Here is a 16,228-nt window from a genome sequence, read left to right on the forward strand (position 1 = left end):
TTCAATGCCGTCACAAGGTCATCTGCTCGCTTGGAATGCGCTGAAATCAGGAAATTATGTACAAACAGTTGCATAATCACCTGGCGATACAAAGGTCCTCGTCCAACAAGTCAGCTTTTTTCTGCCAAGGCAACAAAAAGACATGACCAACTTCACGAGCAGTCACACGCTGTACGTGTGACTTTGAGTGGCGGTCCCTGTTTCTTTCACATGGGCAGCAGTTGGGGTTCGGCCTTCGCTCGCAACTCAATAATGAATGTCGTGAAGCAGAAAAGCTTGGCGTGCAACAACGTTTACCTACTGTCTTTGGTTCTTACCCTAAACAATCCTAGTCAACATGCAGCCACACTATGCACGCAGAGGAAACAGAAATGAAAAACTGGATTCACGACGCTTGTTAAGCGATCGGGGCTCGGGGCTCACGCACAGCCTGCCTCTGATCCTTCTCCAACAACCACAGCGGGCCGATGCTTTCAAGCCACAGCCACAGGTGTCCAACTGTCAAGCCAGAACGCCAGTAATAACCAGACTTATATGCTCCTCAAACCCTTGTTTCAACCGTTTCTTTTTTCTTTTTGCTGGAATATATTTTCGACCATTTCTTGCTACTAAAGGATGGAATCATGCTATAAAATTCCTGTCTGTCCCAACTCTTAACAACCCAATACATTCATCATCCACGGGGTGTTTTATTTTGTCTCACCACTGCACTTAAAGATTACACATAGACCCGGATAAGTGCAGATGCGAAAACGAACGAGACCTACCACAGAAACACATGTTCGCAGTGCTTCAATGCCGTCACAAGGTCATCTGCTCGCTTGGAATGCGCTGAAATCAGGAAATTATGTACAAACAGTTGCATAATCACCTGGCGATACAGAGGTCCTCGTCCCTTTTTAACCAACAATTGCTGTGCACGTCCTTGTCCTTCCACCGTTTCATTCAACATGGACACCATCTACAGCTCGTCGCGAGGTTCCACCTTAGCAGCGGTAGCGGGCTGGTGCTCAAGCAGATAGCGAGCAGCCAACGATGCTTGCATGGCTGCACCGTAGGGCAGTGCATCCTCGTTGATGGTGAAGTAGGGGGAGTGATGAGGCGCCTGCGGTCCACGAGTCTCGTTGAGCATCCCCACAAAGTAGTAGTATGTCTTGGGAACGGCCTCGGTGTAGAAGGAGAAGTCCTCGGCACCCATCAGTGGCTGCTTCTCTCTCACGTTGTTGGGGCCAACCATCTCACTGCACACCTTCGCAAAGAAATCGTGAAGCTCAGGATTGTTGATTGTTGGAGGGAAGAAAGGCTTATCTTTGTCAAGGAAGTCCACAACTGCGCTGCAGCGCTGGACAGATGCCTGTGTGACTATGACCTGAGACCAAAAAAAAAAACTTTTGAAGTTAAACAAACGAAATTTAACTACAGATCCTTGAGTCTGTATATCCTTTTTTAGCGATACCAGCTTTGACCGTTCATGATAAAATAAGCAGCAAGAAGCACTACCTTTCTACAAAACCCAAATTGTGCAACACTGCAACTTTCATAATTTAAAGTAGTACTACAGAATAATAATCAGGCAACAGAATGACCACCAGGCTCGTTTGGTTATGATTATCCTTGTTCGTAGTGCGAAATTGACATAGGCGGCTACAGGCCGAGCTGCTGTAACACTTTGTATAAATAGTACTGTTAAATCATTTTACTTCTATAAATAGTACAATCGACAGCGGCAGTCTGTTCACCTCGAACTACACCAACCATCAGATATGCATTAAACAATATTCCTTGATTCTACATTCTTTTTTCTTTATCTCGACTCTTCTAGAGATGTCAATTTTCAGCACTGTAGTAAGTCAATTTGCAAAAGTTAATGCTAACACTTCCCTTCATTTATCAGGACTTCCTATTATTTGGAGGCGTTGATGTATTGTAACATGTTTCAAGTAATCTTTCAACAAAATTTATTGAGGTCTCCTACCAACACATGGGCTTATGCCTTGGTTAGCTTCGATTCAGGTAGTGTGACTTCTCGACTTGCCATTTTGATAGTAAGCATAACTATAATTTTGTTACAAAGGAATTCAAGCACCAACCATACTCCTTTAAGTCAGTTTTGTTTCTTCATCTTTCCAAGAGCAAATCATACGGAACTTAATGACACATAAACAACACACAATTCCCAAGTTATAATGTTGTTACCCTCGTTGTTACCTCTTCAATTCGCTGCTTCAATTGATTAAAACTCTCCTTCATAAAGGCTCGGAAGGTACCACCTATTGTCACTGAATCAGGGATAACATTGAAGGCTCCACCACCTTGAAACTTTCCAACCGTTACTACCTGCAGAATAAAGCCAATAAAAAGGAGGGTAATGAGATGTTGTGGTACACAGGAATGACTACGGGCGAATGGGACCCCAAAAACGATATGGCAATGCTAAAGGAATGACTAGGACTATCACCATTTATCATATTATCTATAGCCTAAAGGCAGCCGACTGGAAGAACATATGAAACATGACAAGGGGAACATTTTATAAAGACGATCCATATAATAGGTCTGTAATGTGCAGAAACTCATTTCATCTATGAAATCATAATGCTAGACAGACAGTTCAGGAGTGTAAGTCAAAAAACTTGTGAATTCAGATACTAGATAACAAAGAAATCTTTGTAGTTACGATCATAATTCTGGGAATATTAGGAGTAGACAGCTTCCATGTTAGGATGTGATTAGTTAGCCTGCAGTAAATCAGAACAAATAACAATTTTAATAGGTACGGGCATGTTAATCCTCAGGATCCTGACAAGTTTTGAGTATCAAAAAATGGGTCAAAATGATCTATGCAAACTCCACAAAATGAGCTATCTAAATCACATAGCCATGATAAAGAAAACTATGTAAGTCATATATAAAAAAGGAGCAGTCATTAAATAAATCAAGTAGCTCAAGGATTGAATAGCACCTGTGAGTCCAAGGGGTCAGCTTCTCGGGAAACAAGTTGCTGAAGGCTTACAATAACATTGGATGCAGCCAGTATTGGATCAATAGTGTGATGAGGAAGTGCAGCATGCCCTCCCTTTCCACTTATTACTGCCTCAAAGAATCCACTCCCTGCCATTATAGGCCCAGGTCTGGATGCCAGCACACCAATCGGCACACTGTCAGCTACATGAAGTCCAAACATGACCTCTATGTTTTCCACAGCTCCGGCTTCTACCATTTTCTTGGCTCCACCACCACCTTCCTCAGCTGGTTGGAAAAGAAGGGCTACAGTACCCTACGGTAAAAAAAAACATGGCATTTGTAACATCAGATTTTGCAGGTAAATAAAGTTTGATGCCTGCAAAATAGGATTTTTTTTTGGCCAAGGATTGTGAGATCTTGACATAATTGATATATAGGCAGCCACATGGTTCAGTTTGTACATAACTGATCTGAGGGGAAGTGGGGACCAAACTATCCTTTGACTAGCTGTATATGTCTGAACAAAGCTGCATGATCAATTATTGGAGAACCGAATGCACATGTGCATTACATATGTATTCATATTACTGCTAATGTGAAGGTTGATTTGAAATATGCAACAGTGAATCACTAACATTGTGCATCTCTTGAGAATTAGTGTTGAGGAAAAAGAAACAAAAATCATTGCACTTGCCCTTTGGCAAAATCTCCAAGTAGTTCACGAAACATCGGTGTTGGAGTGGACATAGGGAATACCAAAATCGCCTATATTTTAATCAAACAAAAACCTCATTTACCATGACCAGCATTAAGAATCAGGTAGTTTCTGAACCATAAAAGTTGATATATACCACCAAAAGTAATCCATCACCACTCTACGACATGAACATCGATTTTTTATAATTTAGTTCCGTCATTTTAATCCAGTAAACAGATGATTTGGACAAGAAATGAAAGAAGGAGAAGTATGAAAATAAAGCACATGGAGTGTTGAGATATACTGATCTTATGATTACAGTTTCATTTATTTATTTATTTGCAAGGTTACTACCTTTTAAACTCAAAGCAACAATAAAATGATGAACCTATAGTTAACTGTCAACCTTCAAGCACCTTTTCAGCGTTAAAAGAGAAAATCAAATCGTCTTGCTGCTTTTCATTGTAAACTGAGAAAATTACAACGCTTTACAATTCAGAAAGAGCTTCTTTACTAACCTTCAACTCGTCACGGTGCTCCTGAAGAATCTTAGCAGAACCCAATAGCATAGCAACATGTGCATCATGGCCACATCCATGCATCTTCCCAGGCACTTTGCTCTTATGTTCCCATTCCACGCTTTCCTGAAGAAGACACATAAGGGTATCATAAGTAACATGATCCTTGAAATAGACAAAGTGATAGCCAGATACAGCCTAATCATACTTCAGTGTGGGCAGAGCACACTTACAATGCTTAAATTAGCACCAACAAGTAATTCAAATAAACACAACAAATGCCCAGTAACTGGGAATAGCAATTATGCTATCCACTTCAAGAAAATGCATATACTAATTGCTCCCAAAATTTATTATCTATTTGTATACCAATATGGCATAATTGTCTCATCGCCACACAAGACAAGCTTGAAGCTTAGCTTTACTGTTATATACGTGCATATAGGCTAATCACATGTTTCATTCCCACAATAAGCATAAACCTACTATCGTATGATCCTGGTCAAAAGTCTAGGGAACTAGCTATGACTAGGACTGCTAGTGTATGTCCCTCTTTTTAATAAGGAAAGGAGTGTTTGCCTCAAGCCATCTGTCCAGACTCAGAAGTTTAAGTGTACCGAGACCTGATAAGCATTAGCTTGCATTTCCCCACGGTCAATTTCAAAGATATGGGGCCTCCTGACTTGAAGATTTGGGATACAATTCTCTATCCTCCGACTTTGAAATATGACCTCTCGCACAGCAGTGCTGAGAGGTCAACTGAAGCCATCGGCCCATCAGGGCTCGTTTAAGAGATTCTGATTTCATTTTGTTTTTGCAATCTTAGTTTCGCTAATATATAGAAAGAGTTACCGAGCGTCAACAAGAACAATTCCTCTCCAAAGGTAACAAGTGGTGCTGAACAAATTCTGAAATTCTGTGGCCGCAATATAGGAATGGATCGGTAGCCAAACCAGGAAAAATTCATTTACCGTAGGCAGCAAAGCTAAAACGCGAGGGCCCAATATATATACAAACATAAAAGTTGAGTACAATCCGAAGAGTAAAGCAGAAGAAGAACCTGCATAGGGAGCGCGTCCATGTCGGCCCGAAGCGCGACGAAGGGCGGGCCGCCTGTGCCGACGGTGGCGACGACGCCGGTGACCGCGAAGGGATGCCTGTAGGGGATCCCCATGGCATCGAGCTCGCGCCGCACGAGCTCACTGGTGTCAAACTCCTCGTAGCCGAGCTCAGGGTTCTCGTGGATCCGCCGGCGCACCCCCACCATCCAGTCCATGAACTCCGCCTCCTTGGCCCGTCGCAGAAGCCCCGCCGGGTCGTCTAGCGCCGCCGCCCAGGTCGCGGCGGCGGCGATGAGGACGAGGGCGACGCGCAACAGCCCAGCATAGGCGGCCATGGCCAACAATAGCAGTAAATGAATTCCGCCGTGACGTTCTCGCTTTCGGTTTGGACACTTGTACTGTACCACAGTATCAATCAGGCGAAACGCGCACGAGTGGCGTGGGCTAAGCTGAAGTGAACAAGCGTCTCTGTGACCTTGAGCTCGGTTTGGGAGGATTCCGCTTTTTTACTTGCTCCTTGTTTCTCTGCCCTCTTTGAGTAGTCTTTTGTTTCGAGACGCTTTGGTTCAGTTGGCACGTTGGTTCGGCTGCAGTGGAGTGGTTTGGTTGCAGAGGTGGGTGGGCATCTAGCTGGTTACCACAAAAACGTGCCCGTGGAAAAGCCTTGTTATAGTTTGGGAAAATCATTTGTTTGCTTGATGCTCATGTAAGATTTGTATTGAAATAACGCAGCCTCATGTTTGCTTTCATATCTCGGTAAATTTGACAATTTTGACCTCGGAACGAAATCAATTCACAGAATGAACTGCCCGTGAAACTATTTCACTCCCCTGACCTTTTTGTGCAGCGCCCGCCACGCCGGCGCCACACCCTACGGTGCAGCGCCTAGCACGGGGGCGTTGCACTCCAGTCCACCGTGGCAGCCCTGGGCCCCGCACCCAGCAGTGCAGCGCCTACGAGCTAGGCGCCACACATGTAAAGTGCAGCGCCTAGCCCTTAGGCGCTGCACTGTGACTTAGATGCCAGCCGCCCGCTCCCCCTCCCCCCACCCCACCCATTTGTTCCAGGAGGAGTTACAGAACAGGCGCGCCGGCGGCTTCCTCCTCTCCCCCTCTCAATCCCCTCTCCCAAATCCTTCAGATCCGACTATTTGGTCCGTGCATTTCTTCATCAATCCATCCTAGAAGGTACTCTCCTCCAATCCCCTTCTTTCTATCCATAGAAAATATGGTATTTTGAAGATTTGGGGAATCCTTGTTTGATTTGATTAGATTTGAATCTTGCATGTATTAGAATTTTACATGTATTACAACCCTTGTTTGTTTGATTTGTGGAACCCTAGTTTAGTTTATTTTATTGAAAAGATATGGTTGGATACATAGATTGACATGTTATTTCTATGGAAAAGTTATTTGTATGAAGTAGGCCTAGTTTAGTTTATTTGTACTGAAATTATACTCGTATTGAGAAGAATGCTTTGGATACATATGCTTTGAATATTGCATCTAGTAGGCCTACTTTAGTTTTTGAATTGAAAAGATAATCGTGTTGACAAGAATGCTTTGTTGAAATTGTTAGGATGGTTTGGCTTCTTGATGATCACTGGGACAAACAACACCGGTCGTACGCTATATCGGTGGAGCAGCGGGTAATACTGAAAGTGGCCGGTGTTATGAATTTCGTATTTATTTCAAACACAAATGCCCCATATGTAATGTTATGATTTGTTTGTTTGTAGGAGCTTGCACCTCTGAAGCTTCGGTCTCACGGGGTCACCCTTGGATGGATGCGCTATGATGAGCGGTACACACCGTATGTAAGGGAGGCAGGACTTCTCCCTTTCATTCAGTTGGTCCGCCGGTCGACGCCACCCAACAATGCTGCAGCACTCACCGCGCTTATTGATCATTGGAGGCCGGAGACACACACTTTCCATCTTCGGACCGGGGAGATGACCGTGATGCTCCAGGATATTGCTATGATCACCGGTCTTCCTATCGATGGGAATCCTTTATGTATAAACACCGATTCTGATAGGTGGCGTGCGCAGATGCATGCCCTTATCGGTATGGTTCCTCCGGAGCCTCGGGAACCAGAAGCAGAAGACAAGAAGAAGGAAAGAGTCGCAGCCGGCGCTACTTTCACGTGGATATCATCGAACTTCAGTACTTGCCCTGAGGATGCTAATGAGGACATGGTGAAGACATATGCTCGTGTCTACATGTGGTACGTGATATCCAGGATTATGTTTGCTGATGGCACAAGCAAGAATGCTCCATGGATGTGGCTAAAGGCGTTGACCGTCTTCGATAGCAAATGGAGTTGGGGTTCGGCGACACTGGCTTACTTGTATCGACAGGTATGAAGTTGTTTCCTTTTCACTTCATTGATACATTATCAATGCGCTCTTGCGGCAAATTTGACCATATTCTCTTTTATGTGCAGTTGGACGAAGCCTGTTGTAGGCACACTGGAGGTATTGGTGGTTGTCTGCTCGCACTTTTCATATGGAGCTGGGAGTGTTTGCCGGTTGGACGACCGAAGACCGTGAAGTACGAGGATTGGGACGACAAAGACGACCCACTACGGCTCCCCACTTGGGCTCACAAGTGGGATGTGTTAAATGAGACGACGGATGATCCCTCGGTCATGTACAAGTTGTACAAGAGCGAGCTGGACGCGATCATGCCTGAGCAGGTGAACCGACATTGCATAAATGATTATCATGCTTGTATCGTAACTCGATATCAATTTTGCATTCTATCCCATTTTGCAGGTGGAATGGGAGCCGTATGGAAAAGGAGAGAGTTTTGGTAACCCTATGGAGTTCAGGCTGAATCCGATGTGCACTAGGGATAGGGATCTCTGGCATATGCGGTGCCCACTGATATGCAACTGGGCGGTTGAGCTTCACCTGCCACATCGGGTGTTCCGCCAGTTTGGTTTGTTCCAGCCACACCCGCCGGAGTGGGAGGACACGGACAAGTTGCTACACGCGTAAGATATAATTAACCTTGAGCACTTAGCAGCTTCTCGACGGTTTCGATGATGCTAATATTCTGTTTCTAATTTGCAGGTTGGATAGGAAAAAGCAGCGGAAGATCAAGGATTGGGCCAACCATCACAGGAAGTATGTCGTACAGTTCGCGCTTAGTGTGGAGCAAGCAAGGGCTGGAAAACGAGCCCAGCTTCGTGAGCACTGCCCAGCTTGGAGGCGCCACAATCTACAGTGCAGCGCCTAGCTGCTAGGCGTTGCACCGTACAGTGTGGGGCCCCCAGGCTAGGCGCTGCACAAACACTTAGCGAAATTTTTGGCCCAAACTGGAGGCCTACCTTCTGTTGCTCTCTGGATAGCTACATACTTGTGCAGTGCCTAGCTTGGAGGCGCCACACTATATAGTGCAGCGCCTAGCTGCTAGGCATTGCACTGTATAGTGTGGCGCCCCCGGGCTAGGCGCTGCACAAACACTTAGCGAAATTTTTGGCCCAAACTCGAGGCTTACCTTCTGTTGCTCTCTGGATAGCTACAACATTGTGCAGCGCCTAGCTTTGAGGCGCCACACTCTACAGTGCAGCGCCTAGCTGCTAGGCGTTGCACTGTACAGTGTGGCGCCCCCGGGCTAGGCGCTGCACAAACACTTAGCGAAATTTTTGGCCCAAACTGGAGGCCTACCTTCTGTTGCTCTCTGGATAGCTACAGACTTGTGCAGCGCCTAACTTGGAGGCACCACACTCTACAGTGCAGCACCTAGACGCTAGGCGTTGCACTGTACAGTGTGGCGCCCCCGGCTACGCGCTGCACAAACACTTAGCAGAATTTTTGGCCCAAACTGGAGGCCTACCTTCTGTTGCTCTCTGGATACCTACAGACTTGTGCAGCGCCTAGCCTGGAGGCGCCACACTGTACAGTGCAACGCCTAGCGTCTAGGGGCTGCAGTGTATAGTGTGGCGCCTCCGCGCTAGGCGCCACATATGTCTGTAACTAGCCATACCTTCTGTCTACAAACATAGTAAGATGATGTGAAGTAGGATTGATACGTAGCAAGCAAACAACTGTGAAGAGAACATATGCACGAAGTACTTCACGACACATAGTAGTTCATAACACATAGTACTTCACGACACATAGTAGTTCTTACAACCAAATCGAGGAGGAGACATAGTAGTTCACGACACATATTAGTTCTTACAACCAAATCGAGGAGGAGACATAGTAGTTCACGACACATATTAGTTCTTACAACCAAATCGAGGAGGAGACATAGTAGTTCACGACACATAGTAGTTCACAACCAAATCGAGGAGGAGACATAGTAGTTCATGACACATAGGAGTTCACAACCAAATCGAAGAGGATGACATAACTCTATTGCGTAGAGCAAGGCCCCTTTCCCTTCTTCTTCTTCCTCTCTTCTTACTCTTCCTCCTCCCTTTTTCTTATGAGGTGAGCCTCCTTAACCACCCTCTCCATGAATATCTGATTCTCCCTCTCTTCTTTTTCAGCTGCAATTGCCCAAAGCTTCATGGTTCTTTCTTCAAAATCCTTTAGACGCTGGCGGGCCAGAGGCCAGTAGATACCTGCTGGATCTTTGTGCCCCGTTGTCGTCATGGGCTGGGCCTGTTAAAAACAAAACCAAGCCTGGGCAGTCTACAGCCCAGTTGAAACTTGCTCGACCTGAAAAAACAATATACATGCTCAATAAACGAAAGAATTCTGCAAGTACAGAATGATAACTGGGATGCAACAGGGATATTGTTTTTTCATCGTGATAATAAGTGCATGCACTTGTTTCGAAAAATTTGGAGAACTGGGAATTAGAACGGCAGGTGCTTATGCTACCCATCAAATAAAAATCAGGTGCCTGAAAATTCGTTTCGAAACAAATGATTCAGCTTTATATCCACGTCGACCCTCGGCATGATGGTTGGAAGCAAATGCCAAGTTCATACCAAAAGATTGTTAACAACAATACCAACTTGCGGACGACAAGGTAGTACAAGTACCAATACCAAACTAACTTATAATCTTTTTACTCCTGGCCCTAGTGTTCGTCTGGTAGAAAATCTTGCAGAGGACCAGCTCCCGCTCCTTCTCTTGCTCTAGATCCCTAAGGTGGTACTGGTGCATCACCCAGTTGGTCCTCTGCTGGTCGAAGTTCTTGTTGGTGTGCAGCACCAGAACCTTTTTGCTGCCCGTTTGCCGGCCGTTGACCATCACCGGCAAGGTATTGCCGGTGTTGTGCCACATCGCGTGCATGCCGCACTCCGACTGTATCTTGCGACACATCCACGTGCCCCTTTTGAATGCCCTAGAATTGCGCTGGAAGAAATGCTTGCTTAGGCCACTCAGTGTGATACCTGCAGTATTGTCGAACACAGGTTTTAGTGTACGTAGTTGGCATTTTCATAACATCTTTGGCATGTTGCAGTCACTTGTTTCACTTTTTATTAACTGTCAAATTGTAATTACTTCACCAGGTCTGCGTCTAAAAAGAAAAATAGAGCTATAAACAAAGGAATATGTTTGTGCAAGTAGAAGGCCGATCGGTGTCTTACCTGGAAGTTTCTCAGGATGGGTGTAGCGTATGTCGTGCTCGCTGTCGATGGTTGGTATGAACAAATCGATGAGAGGGTGAGATCTCGCGCTGTCAGCACTCACTTTGGCCTCAAGGTGCTCGATCAGCTCCTGATCCGTGGGATCGAACTTGACGCCAACCGGCAGCACCGGCCAATCCTTCTTCGACTTGCATCGGTTAATTCCAGTTATATGGTACTCAATGTATACTAGTACCGCTACTGTACTACTTACTAGTCGTATTTAGTGTCACATTTTAACCGTAGGTTTAACTAACAAGTACGCACTTGAAGCCTAAGTGATATATATATATACATATAGATATACATATATATATATATACCGCACAACATCTCCATCATCATTATCAGTACATCCTGCGCAGGTGAGTTAGGATGCACTTGATCCCAGAAAGGTATCTATCCTTCAAACCAGAGGAGTGCTTCAAACTAACAACACTACATAATATCCAACAAAAGAGGGTCGTGCTACAGCAGCAAAATACATGGCTCAGTCTAGATATCAGTACGAATCAAGTTGTGCATATTTGCTGTTAGCATGAACCACATCGCCGCATGTCGGGTTTGCAAAAGCCATCCATCCCATGGAAGCTTGATGCCTTTCACACACTGAAGATTATCTGGCAACAAGCTGTGTCGATGAATCTCTGGATATGGTGATTCATGAAACCCATGGTATGATGTGTAAACACAGTCCCCCCTTGCGAATGGAAGTTGCACAACACGGTAATCATCGCCGGTGATATGATCGATGATTGATTGGATGATCGGATAATTGAGCCCGAGGAACATGGAGTGGTTGCCGAGGCTGTAAACCCGCCTCTAGTTGAATACGCCTGGCCCAACGGAGCTAGGATCTTTCTCGAACACGAAGCAGCCATAGCCATCAATGTCACGAACACCCCATGCATTGTACTGCATGTGGTTTGATGAAATGGTTTGGTCAATTTGGTACGTGCAAATGAGCATCAAATGACCACCGTCAGCTGAACGAGCGATAAACCACCACCCATCGGCTGGTATGATTCCAGGTCCTGGAATCATGAAGGCCAACGCATTTGCGTCTGCTGCAACAATTCAAATTGGAGACCAAAAGGACAAAAATAAACAATCATGTTCAGAGTATGTGTGGAATTAAGATTATTATAACAGTGACACATATCATAGACAGAGAATTGCAATGCCGTGGTCATAATCATACCCCAAGTTAAAAAAAATAAACCAATGACTTTCATATTCTAGCAATATATCATGGTTCAAACATCATGTAACAATGAGAGGAAAACAGATATGACAGGGCCTACTCATATTCTACCATAGCACTTACTACAGTTATCATATCAACTCTAAGCAATAACATGCGTTGTTATAAAAATCCTGGAAATGAGAGTAACATATAGCAATCATGAGGTTATACTCATAATATCTATTCTAACAATCATTAGATACCAATTGTTCTCATATCAACTCTAACAATAACATGTGTGGTCATAAAAATCTAGGAAATGAGAGGAACATATAGCAATGATGTGGTTATAGACACACTATATATTCTAAATTTGTAACAATGAACATGCAGTCGTATTCTTAAGGTAAAGATGAGATGAGATAGAACAATTACACGACGATAGATTCCACCAGTATAGGCAGCCAATCTATGCGTCGACCGCATAAACAATGCCATCATGCACTATAGCATCAGACAGAAGTGTTGGGTGAAGAGGATCGACGATGAGCCATAACCATGTATGGCGACCGGATTCCAGATAGACTAATCCCATGTTGAACACGGCAATGAGCTTGTAATCCATGTAGTCTTCTGATGGTGTGGGCACTTCGTAGATTACAACCTTCAGCAAACCGAGGTCGAGCCAAAAGCTCGACGCGTCTCGAGCGTAGTAGGCAGGAGTGTCCGGCGGGCCGCGAGGCTCGATGGCGGCGGTATCCAAAGATGGAAGGGTGATCTCTCGCTGGGTGTAGATATCCACGAGACGCCACGGACTATCGGATTGGTGGATGAGGACGATCCAGTTGGCCTTCATGCCCGCCCAATAGTGGTCGCGCATGAAGGACAGGTGGACGGGTAGTGGTAGCATGTCGAGGGGCACCACGACAACCTCCGTAGGATCATCAAGTCGGTGTCTGGGCCACGTGCGAGGATCAGGCATCAGCAAGCAGGGTGTCTTGAAAAGAGCCGGCCGGTTGCAGACGAGTAGACGGTACAAAGACACCGAGCATGCGGCCAGACCGACGGTGTTGAGTAGGTCCATACGAGTACAGATCTTCTCCAAGAGAACATCGGGGAGGGAATTCCAATCACGGCTCTACGTGTCAGTCGGTTCTGCCATTGGGGTTTTCGGTGCCTGCGAGCCAGCAGGGAAGTGGATTCGGGCGGGCGAGCGAAAAAGCTTCTCCTCGTGTGGCCGAGCAGTGAGCGGGGGGATATGGTACGCGCGAGCTACCGGCGGGCGAGCAGTGAGCGGGGGGAAATGGTGTGTGGCCGACGATGGGGAAGAGAGGAGGAAGAACAAGAGAGGAGGAAGAAGAGTGAAAGACGGGGAAGAAAGTGCATTAAATCTCAATTCTACTACTACTACCAGGATATACCGTCCTTCGGAGTGTAAATAGTTACACCAATGACATGTGGGTCTACCACAAGAGGGCCCATATGTCAGTTAATGGAGGACAGAAGCGTGCTCTACTGGCAAACATGATGGCAGTACCGGGTAAGGATGATTTAGTAACACCAACACGCTGGTTCAGCTTATTAATTAAGTGTCCCATCTGCTGCAGCGTGTATTTTCACTTCACTGCGAAGACTAGTTGAATAGTTCTCTCTGACTGAGATGGGGAATAATGGATCGCGAAGACTTCCTTTCTACATTATCCCTATGCCTCTACGCTCACTTCACTCATTTTGCTCCGTACGTAGTCACTTGTTGAAATCTCTAGAAAGACAAATACTCCGTATTTGGGAATAGAGGGAGGATTTTACTCCGTATTTGGGAACAGAGGGAGGATTTTACTCCGTATTTGGGAACAGAGGAAGTATCACCATATGGAGGGAACAGAGGAAGCTTGAAATATGAACATGTCAATGGGAGGGAGTAAGCCCCATGCATGCATGCATGCATGCAACATGCAACACTCACGCGTACACATGGATGCACGCAACACTCACGCACCCATGCGGCACACAACACACGACGCAACACACACGCTCACGCTCAAATGCTCAATCTACTCCCTACGTCCGTGAAAGACTGTACATTTAGAGATTTACACATTGACCAGGGCATAATTAATGCCCAAAAGTAGCAGACTTATGTGTGCATGCAACCGTTGAGAGAAGAGATTAAATGAAGGTCGTTGCATGCTGTAATTAAGGATAGACATGTAGCCTATACCTAGAGCACAAGTTGGTGCATTAGTCAATCAATATCGATTTAGATTAAAGGCTAAATGCATTGGAAGTGTAGATGTACTACACTCTTTGTTTTTTAGCTGATTTCTTTGCTCTGCCAACTGACAGGTGGGACCCAGAAACCAGGTGACAATTTAACCAGTCAACAAAGTGCCACGTCGACTATGTGGCCGGTCAGTAGGGTGCAATACGGTGCTCTACGATGAGCTAGTGATCATATAATCACCGCAAAACTATATATAGTGACCGTAAAAAGCGTATTGTTACATACGTTGACCGCCAGTGTATTTTTCTCGTTTCAAATTAAGCCATATTAACCGGAAAGGACGCAGTATGAACTAGTACTAGTACTGCTTTGATGTGTCCCGTCAACTCGCCGAACGAGGAGAAGCTTGCTTACTACGGCTCTCCCTCGCCCACGCGCGCGGTGGTTCGCAGGACGAGGTGAGGGTTTTGACTACAGCGCCCTCTCCCTCTCCCTCGCCCTCGCAGTAGACGTGCAGCAGTTCAATCGGTGTCAGATTGCCAGAAGCATAATGTACTGTAGTATCATCATTGTTGGACCTTCCGAAGAGGTGAAGAGCCAAGTGCAAGGTTCACACGAGTACGAACTGTTGAACCTCCCGAAGAGGTAAAGAGCCAAGCGCAAGGTTTTATAGGAGTTGTCGTCCTAGTAGGAGTGTACTACAACTATAGCGAACGATGCTACTGTATGATGCCGCCACGTCACGTATATCCAAAGTTGTGCCACCTTTTTTTCTCAAAGAGCGTGTTGGAGCCCGTGCAACAACCACACAAGTTGCGCATACACACAACACATTTTACTAGTTATAAATTCTAAAGGACAAATGCCAGTATGCCACACAAGTTCATCTCCAATTCATGTGATGGATTTGTGCACGACTAGTCTACATATATTCACAGCGCTACCGTTCACAATTTACCGTACTCCACTTACACGTTATAGATGGGCTACATGTCCTCCTCCAGGTTCCAGTCCCAGGTGTTCTTCATGGATGGCACGATCCATAGCGGTGGGCAACGGGAATCATTGTCGTAGCTTTCTAGTCCGGTTCCACACGATGGAGACTCATCCAAGCTGAAGCGGCATAAATCAGGGATAGCGTGTCCCAGCATGTCGTTCATCCGACAGTGCACACTGAAGACACAACCATGCTTCATGAACGGCAGGCCTTCCATGTCGTGCACGGAAGGTGGCATCCGCTTCACAATGGGGTAGTTGTCCCCAATGAAAAGCGAGTACTCTCCAAGAGTGTTCCTCGGCACCCACGTAGCATCACGGGGGTCGGACTCGGCGCCGTTCATCTGGTACACGCGACATCTCAGATCTGGACACATGATGACGTACATAGTCAAGGTCCATGCATAATAATGTTGTGCTCAAATATGGCGGTCAGTAATACTGTGCAACAAATAGTACTACTCCGGTATAGAGTAAGTAAAATAACCGGCTTATTATATATAGCCACTCTTGGCTACATGGATGAGATAGTAAGACATGGAAAAACAAAAATGGTGGCAGCTAGTGGGTTCAAGTCTTCAAGGGCCTAGCTAGCTATACGCGTCCTCCAAGGTAAAAAGTACTCCGACTAGTACGTAAGTAGAGTACTAGTACAACAATGAAAGAGAAGGCGAGAGGGTTAAAAAATGGAATACCTGGGTAGATGGTGACGGTCCGATCGTGGTAGATTGTGTGACCATGTTGCACATCAGTGGTACCATGGGTAACGACTGCTAAGATAGTTGATCCCAATATGCCAAAGTCAGCTACAAGGTTCCAGGTTAGACCGAATCGCGGGTGCAAATGCACATCCAGGATCGGCGATCTTATTTTGATCGCGGGATGACAGGTCCCTGCAAAATAATGGAGTACCGTTAGGGATGCAAATGATGGTTTGTGCATTCCGTTTGTAATCTCCCGTACCGTAGGATGGCAACCAGATGAAAC

The 16,228-nt window shown here is 45.6% G+C and overlaps 1 protein-coding gene across 1 annotated transcript; it reads right to left on the reverse strand.

The window, feature by feature from the left end:
* Positions 1–598: 598 nt before the first annotated feature.
* LOC109769911 (IAA-amino acid hydrolase ILR1-like 1) lies at positions 599–5,881 on the reverse strand. Its single transcript, XM_020328611.4, has 5 exons — positions 5,240–5,881; positions 4,180–4,305; positions 2,963–3,277; positions 2,209–2,337; positions 599–1,369 (listed from the first exon to the last, which is right to left on the reverse strand). Exons 1-5 carry the CDS (start codon positions 5,573–5,575, stop codon positions 962–964), a joined length of 1,314 nt encoding a protein of 437 aa, XP_020184200.1. The 5' UTR covers positions 5,576–5,881; the 3' UTR covers positions 599–961.
* Positions 5,882–16,228: the final 10,347 nt, after the last annotated feature.

This window comes from Aegilops tauschii, chromosome 3 (assembly GCF_002575655.3).
Source record: "Aegilops tauschii subsp. strangulata cultivar AL8/78 chromosome 3, Aet v6.0, whole genome shotgun sequence".
NCBI classification, from domain to species: Eukaryota; Viridiplantae; Streptophyta; class Magnoliopsida; order Poales; family Poaceae; genus Aegilops; species Aegilops tauschii.